At 61.9% G+C, this 10428-nt stretch overlaps 2 protein-coding genes across 2 annotated transcripts; one reads left to right on the top strand and one right to left on the bottom strand.

The window, feature by feature from the left end:
• Window positions 1-204: 204 nt before the first annotated feature.
• On the bottom strand, window positions 205-5285 carry LOC104691874 (fibulin-7-like). Its single transcript, XM_010403572.4, has 9 exons — window positions 5211-5285; window positions 3485-3686; window positions 2883-3039; window positions 2556-2726; window positions 2261-2386; window positions 1981-2103; window positions 1754-1891; window positions 1526-1664; window positions 205-844 (listed from the first exon to the last, which is right to left on the bottom strand). The coding sequence occupies exons 2-9, from the start codon at window positions 3551-3553 to the stop codon at window positions 484-486; spliced, it is 1284 nt and encodes a 427-aa protein (XP_010401874.1). The 5' UTR covers window positions 3554-3686; window positions 5211-5285; the 3' UTR covers window positions 205-483.
• Window positions 5286-5327: 42 nt separating this feature from the next.
• On the top strand, window positions 5328-9798 carry LOC104691873 (C-type lectin domain family 18 member A-like). The gene is given in 15 exon segments (XM_039558306.1): window positions 5328-5511; window positions 6199-6290; window positions 6714-6878; window positions 6880-6939; window positions 7005-7070; window positions 7072-7103; window positions 7587-7708; window positions 7799-7839; window positions 7841-7907; window positions 8116-8208; window positions 8343-8449; window positions 8589-8718; window positions 8796-8892; window positions 8971-9062; window positions 9225-9798. Coding segments are annotated over 15 exon segments (1302 nt in total). The 5' UTR covers window positions 5328-5411; the 3' UTR covers window positions 9263-9798.
• Window positions 9799-10428: the final 630 nt, after the last annotated feature.

Raw genomic sequence — 10428 nt, 5'->3', positions numbered from 1 at the left:
AGACATGGACACTGCATGACCCTGGATGGGCTTGGTAGCTCTATTGGCATCCCAAGCTCTGCAAGGTGACCCTGCCATCAGCACAGACACCAGCTGTCCCCAGGAGCCTTGCCCCAGGAGCACAAAACATAGAGCAAGGAGGACACCTTTCCTACAGCCACTTTTCTTTTATTAGAGATTACATCTTGTACAAGAAGCTGAATCTGCATGCCAAGTGCTGTTGGCTCACTCTGTCTTTCCCCTCTTTGTGCCATGCAGGCAGAGAGGAGGGGGACTGGCAGAGGCAGGCACCCCCAGGCTGCTCCTTCCATTGCCCGTGCGGGTTTTCCTATGGGACACAGTCTTTGCTGTGGTGGCTATGAGAAAGCATGATGGGAGAGGGGTATCTCCAATGGGACAAAAACTGGGACCACTGAGCTGAACCTGCTCCATTATTCCCCAGGAGAGACCCTGGCATGGCCCCACCCCTGCCTCCAAAGGGAATCAAAACACATATGGGGACACAAAGGCTGTGACCTTGAAGATGTGCTTGCCCAGGAGAACTTTGTGGGAGAACTCGCTCATCTCCAGCTCCACCTCCAGCGTGGCTGGCCCCGCCACGGGGCTGGCGAGCAGCAGCTCTCCCGTCTGCCGGTCCGAGCGCCGCACGGCGAAGACGCCCTGGCCCCGTCCGCCCGTGATGGTGAAGCGCAGGCTGTCACCCACAAAGCGGGTGGTGGACATCTTGAAGAGGACACGGGGCACCGTGCGGTTGGCCTGGAGCGGCAGGTAGTGGAAGGAGATGGAGCTGGCAGCCTGGTGGCAGGCTCGGCTGTCCATGGGGCAGGGGTTCCTCTCGCACTGGCTGCCAGGAGAGAAGGGATGCCACCGCTCAGTTGCCATGGTTTGGCTCTCAGGGAGCTGCCCTCATCCTTGCACACAAGCCCAGCCCGTGCAGCATCTCCAGCCCTGCTGTCGGTCCTGTGGCAGAGCAACCCAAGACAGCCACATCCGAGTGTGCCTGGCAGCAGATCTCTGCCTCATCCCTGCTTCTGCCAGGCATATGCCATGGCTTGCAGGGACACAGCTCTGGGTGAGACTGGGTGGGTGCCACAGTCCCAGCTGAAGGCCAGGGATGGAGCCAGATGTGCCTCCTGAAGAGAAACCTGTCAGGATCAGGGATGCTCCTCTGTTTAGGGGGCACAAAGCGGTTTAATCTCAAGAGTGGGATGGCTGGGATTGATGGAAGGTAGCTGATGGCACCACATGGATGTGCAGCAGAGGAAAACCAGCATCATTCCCCCCAGGCTGGAGGTCTGAGAGGGGCCAGGATCTTGGATAAAGCCACCATGTATTGGGGTGCTCCCACCTGCACCCCCAGCATCCCAAGACCATCAGGGAGCATGCCAAGCACACCCGAGCACCCCATGTGGCAATTTGCTACCAGTGCTGGCTGGCACTCTCCCTGCTGCCCTGGGTGACACAATACAGTCCCCAGAGCACAATAGGACCCATCACCTGGGGACATGCACAGTGTGGTACTCACAAGGCAGAGGTCTTGACATAGCTGGTGTTGTGGCGTGGCGGGGGGCACTTGGGGCGCACGCAGCGGTGGCCCCCGAAGGTGTTGATGCAGAGGTCACCCTGGGTGCAGTTGTGCTGCTTCCCAGTGCACTCATTCACGTCTGTGGTGGTGACACAGGGTGAGTGGGGCTGTCCCCACTGCACCCCTCTTCCCATGGGAGGCTCCCTGCCCTGCACCTTGGGTTCTTACCCTCGCAGGCGTTGCGGTCAGCATGGAGCAGGTACCCAGGGGGGCAGAGGCAGCGATAGGAGCCAGGGAGGTTGAGGCAGTCATGGAGGCAAATCTGCGTGTGGGGGCTGGACTGGTAGAGCTGGCATTCATCCACATCTAGAGTGAACAAAGTGGGGAATGGCCAGAGATCCCATTGCCACCAAGCCCTGGTTCCCCACCCTCCATCATCTTCACACCCCTTTTACCTTGGCACACGCCACCAGGTCGCAGCTGGAAGCCGGTGTCACAGCTGCAGCGCCGGGAGCCCGAGCGGCCCTCGGCACAGCGGGGCTGGCGGCTGAAGGAGGTGTTGCTCAGTGTCACCCAGTCTGCAGGGGACAGCAGGTGTCACATGCTGGGGCATGGGGAGATGGTGGGGGCCAAGGTTCTGGGGGGCTGCCAAGGAAGGGGAAGACAGGCACAGCATGGCCAGGTAGTGTCCCCATGAGAATCCCTGTCCTCTGCAGCCCAAACCCAGGCACCTACAGGAGTAGATGGGGCTCTGGCAGCTGGGGCCTGACCAGCCTGGGGGGCAGAGGCACGTGTAGCTCTGGTTGCCATCCACACAGGTCCCACTGTTGGCACACGGGTTGCTGGAGCAGTCATCAATACCTAGGGAGAAGGAGCTCGTGAGCATCAACTGGAGAAGCGCATCCTTGCCCACCCCCGGTGCCCATTGCTGCAGCCTCTGGGCAGAGCAATGGAACCCCACGGCTCAGGGTGACAGAGGAGCCCATCGGAAGGGTGGAGCCCATGGCACCCCAACCCTGCTCCACTTCACTTCTGCAGAAGGGCTGGGTGCCGCTCCACGTGCGGTTGTGCCGGCAGGCACGGGTCTCTGAGCCCACCAGCCGGAAGCCAGCGTCACAGATGAAGTGAACCTCGTGGCCCACCCGCAGGCTCCGGCCCAGCATCCGTCCATTCAGGGGCACTGCCAGCTGCAGACAGGTCTCTGTGGACAGACAGACATGGGTGGGGATAGACATTGCCAGCCTGGAGCCAACCCCAGCCTGACAGGCAGGTGGGGGTCCCTTGCCCAGACTGTTTTTGTGGGTCCAGAGCCGGCCCGGGGGGGATGTCACCCATGGTGGTGACCAGCCAGGGTTACCATTGCGTTTGGTGGGTGGTCTCTGGAGGCGGTTCTGGAGGATGGAAAGCTGGTGCCGGAGCCCACGCGTGCCCCGCAGGTGGGCAGCCTCCTGTGCCACCAGCAGCTTCTGCATCTGCCGCACCACGCTGAGCGCCTGCTGCCGGTTCAGGCATTCCTGGGGGAACACGGGGACATCCCAACCACCAGCTGGGTTACCCTGCCACCCTGCCACAACCTGGGAGGAGCCTTCCAAGCAGGCAGCATCTTTGGGGTTGGTTTGGATGTCCTGCCCTGGACAGAGCCCCTTCCCATCCTGGCTGGGGTCTGACCCTGGCTCTGTGTCTGCTCCAGCCTCAGCCCCCACCTCCCGGTCCTGCCCTGGCACCTGGATGGTGTGGAGAAGCTTCATGCCCTCAGTGCATGTAGCATCATTTCACTGCTGCAGGGGAAAAGCCCCATGTCCATCCCCCTGGCCCTGGCAGCTCCACAGGTGCTGTGGCTGTGCTGTGCCCCCCACTCTGAGCTGGTGTCAGGGTGCTGGGGTGTGAGAGGTGGGTGCTGAGCAGCCCACAGAGGGAGGTCTGCTGTGGGGCTGGAGGTGAGGGAATGTGGGTCCTTACCTGGGAGCTGCCAAGGGGCAGCTGCAGGATGCCCAGGGCCAGCCAGGCTGGCAGTGGGATGAGGAGCATCACGCCGGGGCTGATCACAGGGGCGAGACGCTGACGGTCTGTTTCTGCTCACAGCCGTGTTCCTGCACTCGCTGGGATTTATCCGCAGCCTGTGCCCATGTGTTTGTTGGTTTTTCCCTTGCCTGAGGCCGAGCTGTAGGAAAGTTTCCCTTTGGCACTGGCTCTAGCCTCTCCCTTCCCTTCCCTTCCGTTCCTTCCCCTCTCTGCACATCAGAGGCTTGGGGGCCTTTCATGTCCCAGGGCCAGCAGATATCGGGGCCAGGCGGTGGCTGTCACGGCACTTACGGTGGTACTGGCGGTGCCAGGCTCACCACACAGCCAGTCCCAGCTCTGGGGGTCCCCGGCATGCAGAGATGCAGGATGAGGCTAATCCCATGTGCTAGCTAAGCCTGGGAAAGTCTCCTGGGAGAAAAGATGACTCTGAGGTCTTTGTGGGGGTTCTGCTCACCAGTGGGGCTGGGGCTGCTGGGAATGGTAGCCCAGGAATGCTGCGGTCTCACTGGACTTGCACAGCTTTGCTGGGGTGAGCTCAACCCTGGCTGGGAACCCCAGGGCTCTACTGCAGCCTGGAGCTGAGGTGCAGCTGATGTTATGGTCTGCATTAACATAAGGGTCAGGCTTAATGTTAGAGTCAGCATTAGGGCTAGGGATGAGGTTAGGATTAGGGTTAGGATTAGAGTTGGTGTTAGGATTGGGGTTAGGATTAGAGTTGGGTTTAACATTAGCATTAGGTTTAACATTAGCATTAGGTTTGGAGTTAGCATTAAGGTTAATGTTTTGATTAGCATTAAAGTAATTGTTAGGGCTAAAGTCAGGTTTTTTGTTAGGGTTAATGTTAGTGTTAGGACACTGACTCCCAGTGCCAAGGGTTCAGATCCATATAAGCAGGAGGGTTTGCATGAGAGTTGGGGTTGGCATTAGCATTAGTGCCAGGGTTCAGGCCAGGGTCAGGGCTAGACTCAGGCGGAGGGAACTGAAGCATTTTAGAGCTGGGTTTATGCTGACACCCAGCTCAACCCTGACAGCTTCTGGGTAGGATGCTTCCAGTCCCTCCTGCCTGTGGCATTTCAGAATCCTGAGTAGGGATGTCTGGAGCCCACATCTCTGACCTGTGCCAGGAGAGCACCTGGCATGGGTTCTGGGAGCCCTGTGCTGGGGCAGAGCTCTCAAGGTGCTGTTGAGCTCCCTGAGCAGCCCGGGCTCTGAGACCCTTGCCCGACCCCGGGTGCCTGCAGAGACAAGGCCCCCTTGGGCCCAGCATCTCTCCTGCCGCCGGCCCCCGGCTCTGACATCCTCCCACCTTGTAACCACGCTGCCCAGCTCTCCGGAGCGGGTATTTGGCTTCATGCCTGCAGCGGTGTGTGTTACCTCCTCGGCATGTTTAATTCATGGGGCAGGAGAAAGGCTGGCAGCAGGGGCCCCCTTGCTGCCCCAGCCCCTTGGCTTCCAGTCTCCCATTGTCCCAAAGTGGGTGCCGCTTGCGACCCCGGCTCCGGCTGCCTTCACACCCCGACCCCGGCTCGGCAGCGGGGCTGGGGCAGAGCACGAGGGCTGACCCCACTGCGGGACATCCCGGCGGGGCTGCAGTCCGGGGCCCCGGGAGTTGTCTGCCACATTCGCTCCAGCGAGCAACTGTTTTGACAGAGCTATTACTCACCCGTCAAGCTTTTGTTCCCGCTGCCCAGCGGTGCCTGTCTGGAGTCCTGAATAGGATCAAATCCGGCAACCAGACACACACACGCACGCAGGAGCGCGCGGCCGAGCTCGCCCCAAAGCCAGCGCTGCTGCGGGGCGGCTCGGCTCTCCCCAGTCCTCCCTCCGGAGCTTGGGGGTCTGGTCCCCCCATCCCGGGGCTTAAATGAAGCTTTTGGTCCTGCTGGTTTGCAACCTCCTGGTATGGAGGGTGGGTGAGACGAGGTCGGATGCTCCAGAAAAGTTGTCCCCGCTGGCTCCGGGAGGTAACTGGGAGAGGGGCTGCCTCCCCGGCAGCAGGGCTGGGAGGTAGCTGGTTTGGGGGCATGAGTGCACCCTGAGCACCATCCCCCTGGGCCAGACCAGATGTGTGGGGGACTGGATGGGTGATAGGCACCCAGGGATGGCACTGGGGGGCTTGGTGGGTGATGGGGGCTGAGGATGGAATGGGGCTGGGAGAGAGGGCATGGGCTTGGTGATGGGATGGAGCTGGGGGGCTCTGGGGCTGAGGTTGCAGTGGAACCAGGGGGCTCTGGGGCTGGTAATGGGATGGAGCTAATGATGGAAGGGGGCTGGGGGTCCTGCAGCTGGTGATGGGGGCTAGTGATGGGTCTAGCCCAGTGGGGTCTGGACCCCTGGCAGGACAGAGGTGGGGGGGCAGAGGGGGTACATTCCTGGCAGTCTCAGCCCACCCGTGCGAGACAGGGGCCCAGCGGGCTGTCCCGTCCCCCCCCCCTCGGCCCCTTGCCCCTTTTGTGCTCTCAGCCCAAAAGCTCTTTCTTCTCTCCCCTCAAGTCTCCATGGAGACCCGGGTGCCTTCCCGGTATCCCTGGCTGCGGTCGGACCCTTCAGAGGGAATTCCCACGGCCCCCCGAAGGGCAGGGATAGGGGGAAGGCACTTGTATCCCTCAGCCCCCTTGGCCCATTCTGTACCCCCTCCTGTCCCACTCTAGCTCTCAGCATGAAGGAGACCTTCCTGGTGCTCTCACTGCACAACAAATTGAGGAGCAAAGTGCAGCCCCCCGCTGCCAACATGCAGAAGCTGGTGAGCCCCCTTGCCGGTCCTGTCTCCCACCTTCGATGTCACATCCACCTCCCACTCCGTGCCCAGGGAGGTGGGCAGCCCATGGGTGATACACAGTAGTTTGCTAACAGGCTAATGAAGCAGAAGAGCTGGCTGATGTGGGGCCCCTGGGGAAGAGCATGCCACTGGCACTGCCATATCCAAGGCACACCAAAAGCAGGGCTGGTCCCTTGAGGTGCCTTTTGGGGTCCCCCATATCCCTCTGATGTCTCCTGATCACCCCACAGCTGCACACATCAAAGGCAGCACTGGGCCCTAGGGATCCCTTGCAGCACCCCGCATGTCGGCCCTCTGTGCCCCCCAGTCACTCCCTGGACTGACGGCCTGGGTGGTCCCCAAACCCTCTCGGGCTGTTCCCTGGGTGGCTCATGCCCATCCCCACAGGAGTGGAGCGAGGAGCTGGGGCGGCTGGCGGGGGCACGGGCAGCGAGCTGCCTGGAGGGCCCCGCTCCACCACCAGCCCCACAGCTGGGCTGGAGCGAGGTCCTGCTGCCGGCGGGCGCCGGAGGCTTTGGGGCTGTGCTGGAGCTCTGGTTCGCTGAGGGACAAACGCTATGACTATGGGACGGGGCATTGCGCCGGCAATGCCACCTGCCGCCACTACACCCAGGTGGGCATGAGGGGCATGGGGGGGCCGCTGGGGTCAGGGCCCCAGTGACAAACGCTCTCCCACAGCTGGTGTGGGCCACGGCGGGGCAGCTGGGCTGCGGCCGGCATCGCTGCCCCCGGCCCCCACGGTCCCAGCGAGGCTTTCGCCTGCGCCTACTCCCCGGGGTAAGGGGCTGCGCGGTGGGGCCGCGGCATGGGGGTGAGGCTGAGAGGGGCAGAGCTTGGCGTGGGTGGGCAGGGCTTAGCGGTGTGGGTGGGGTCTCAACCGGGTGTGTCCAGGTAGGGCAGGGGTTGACCTATGGGATGTGTGGCAGGAGGGGGAGCGGAGCTTGTCCGGTGGTGGGTGGGGCTGTGCACTGGAAGGGGGTGGGGCTGGGTGGCGTGGGTGGGGCTTGGAAATGTAAATAGGGCGATGTTTTGGGAGTGGGCGGGCCTGGATGTTGAGGGCGGGGTTGTGTGCTGAAGTGGGCAGGGCTGAGTGGCGTGGACAGGACCGAGTGTCGGAAGTGGGTGGGGATGGGCAATGTAGGCAGGGCTGTGATTTAGAAATGGGCGCGGCTTTGCAATGTGGGTGCGGGCTTGCCCCGGAAAGGAGTGTGGCTTGCCCGGGTGGGCAGGGCATGCTCCTCCAGCTGCCTGTGGGGCCAGGGGCAACTGGGAGGTGGCTGGGACACCCATCCTGCCCTACAAGCAGGGACCCTGGTGCTCCCTCTGCACCGCCGGCCTCTCTGGCTGCTTCAAGTCCTGGGACCACAGTGGCGGGCTCTGCGGTGAGTCGCCCCTGTCACCATGGTCCCTGCATGGCCCTGGTGATGCTGTCTCCACCCCTGACGCCCTCACTGCCGCTCTGGCATTTCCAGAGGTGCCCAGGAACCCCTGTCGCATGAGCTGCAGGAACAGCGGGGCGCCTCGACATGAGCAGCTGCCAGTGCGCCTGTCCCCGCGGCTACACGGGCAGGTACTGCCAAGGTGAGAGGGCACCGTGCAGCCTCCAGAGGCTTCGTTCGCAGGGCACGTGTGTGCAGGGTGGGCATGGTGCATGCAGGTGCAGGGCCGGTGCAGGCATTCATGGGCACGGCCGGTGCAGCGTGGGCAGCACAGCCAGCACAGGGGGAGCAGCGCGGGGCGGCAGGGGCTGCTGAGCCCCCTGACAGCTAATGCCGTGCTGTGCCCGCAGTGAGGTGCAGCGGGCAGTGCCTCCACGGAAGGTTCAGGAAGGAGGAGTGCTCCTGCCTCTGCGACACGGGCTATGGTGGAGCCGAGTGCGGCAGTGAGTCTGATGCCACGTGCTGTGGGGTGGCATCAGGGATCCACAGGCAGGGGACCCCAAAGTGGGGCAAAGGGTCCTCTGTGGGCCCAGCTCTGCCAGCACAAGGACCCACCTGCTCCTGCCTGTGCCCCCAGCAAAGATCCATTTCCCCTTCCATGCCTGTGACGTGCGGATAGACAGCGACTGCTTCATGGTGTCCCCTGAAGCCGACACCTACTATGGAGCCAAAATTAAATGCCAGGTGAACTCCTCGGGTGCTCCAAGCGTCCCTGTGCAGCTGAAAAGTGCCACCCAAGCTTCCAGCTCCCCTGGGCATCTCTCCTCTGCCTGGCATGGGGCTGGGCCATGCAGGTGAGGCAGACTGACTCCCTCCCCCACAGGAGAAAGGAGCGATGCTGGCCCAGATAAGAAACCAGAAGGTTCAGGACATCCTGGCTTTCTACCTCAGCCGCTTGGAGATGGGTAACAGGGTGACAGACACTGATTTTGAGACTGGAAATTTCTGGATCGGTGAGAGAGAGCAGTGGGCAGGGGGCAGGGTGCCCAGGCTGCTGGCAGACATGCCAACCCACCTCCTGCTCCCCCAGGTCTCACCTACAAGACATCCAAGGCTTCCTTCCGCTGGGATGTGGGTGAGCCATCCTCGTTCACCAGCTTCGCTTTCGGGCAGCCAGACAACCAGGGGTAAGTGGATCTAGAGGACACCGAACTCTGCATGGTGTGCCTGCTGACTGGCTTCACCACCCTCCTGGTGGGACACAGGTTTGGGAACTGTGTGGAGATGCAAGCATCAGCCGCCTTCAACTGGAACGACCAGCGCTGTAAGACCCGAAACCGGTACATCTGCCAGTTCGGTGAGTGAGCGGCTGGGAACCCTCCCGTGCCTTCCTGGGTGTGCTGGGCCCTGGAGGTGCCAATCCCCAGCTCTGATGGGTCTGTCCCTTGTTGCCAGCCCTGCCCAGACCTCTGTGTCTTTCCTGGGGTGGGAGGCACTGACTCTACACATGCCATTGCAGCCCAGGAACACATTGCCCTGTGGCAGAGGTACCCCTGAGCTGGTAGCCCTGGGAACCGGCCAGCGCTGGCTGCTGTGCTGAACCTGTGGCTCAGGAGGACCCTGGTGCTGTGCCAAGCCTGGACCATGGCTCAGGAGGATCTCCCCACAGCTCACTTGTGCAGGGAATGAGGGGCTGAGGGGACCCATGGCGCTGGGACCTGGCAAGAAGGGGTGTGCTGTACGTCAGCATCCCTGAAACAGCATCTTCTTCTGCCCCTCACCTTCTTCTGTCACTATCACCCTGCAACACCCTGGGCAGGAGATGCCCTTGCAACAGCAAAGTACAACAGCATCCTCCTCCCAAACCAGCAGCTGGGCTGTGTCTGGACTATGGTCTCAGTGTGACGAAGGGCCAAGGGGGCTCTTTGGGGGTGCAGATCTTGGCACAGCTCAGGGCGAGGATCAGGCTCAGCTCTGAGCCATCATCCTGACCTGGGCGAGAACGCTCCAGCCTGGTGGGTTCCTCACCATCACCTGGTCCTTCATCATCATCTGCCTGGTCATTAATAAAGACCCTCTCTCCTTTGGGAAGAGCAGTTTGTCTCTTTTTCATCCCCTAAGCGCACCAGACTCTCCCTAGCCACAGCCCACATCCTGCCTGCACTGGGTGGAACCTCCAGGTTCATCTCTGGAGTGGGTTCTGGGGTTGCAGGAGCCAAGGCCAGCCTTGGCTGAACTCATCTTCAGCACATGGGGTTGTTTTGGAGGAGTGGTGTTAGCCAAGAGCTGCTTCTTCCAGCCCCAGTGTGGCCCCAAGTCACAGCACCCCGTGTGCTGAATGCAAGCTTGTAGCCCCAGCACTCATGGGTGTCAGTGGGTGCTTTGAAGGGGACATGCCACTGCCCTCCTCCTTTCATAACAGCCCACTCCAGTGCGGGGCTGGGAATTAAAACGTCCTCAGCCAGGACATTCCGTGGCATGTTGGTTGTGCCCTGCCTCAGCCAAGGGAAGGCACCATCCACATTGCTGGCCTGGGCTCGGGGCTCCGGGCAAACTGTGTGAACCCAGGGTGAAACTGAGCTGGCAGCCAGGAGGGCAGGATGTGGCAGGTGGAAGGTGCCAGGAGGATTGAGGTGGAAAGCAGCCCAGAGAGGATGAGGATGGAGATCCCGAGGGCGGGGTCCGGCAGGTGGGAAGGGCGGGAGGATGGAGCTGGAAGGAGC

Source organism: Corvus cornix, chromosome 11, assembly GCF_000738735.6.
Source record: "Corvus cornix cornix isolate S_Up_H32 chromosome 11, ASM73873v5, whole genome shotgun sequence".
Lineage (NCBI taxonomy): Eukaryota > Metazoa > Chordata > Aves > Passeriformes > Corvidae > Corvus > Corvus cornix.
The sequence above is the reverse complement of the archived record's forward strand: the minus strand, read 5'-3'. Positions and strand labels throughout refer to the sequence as shown.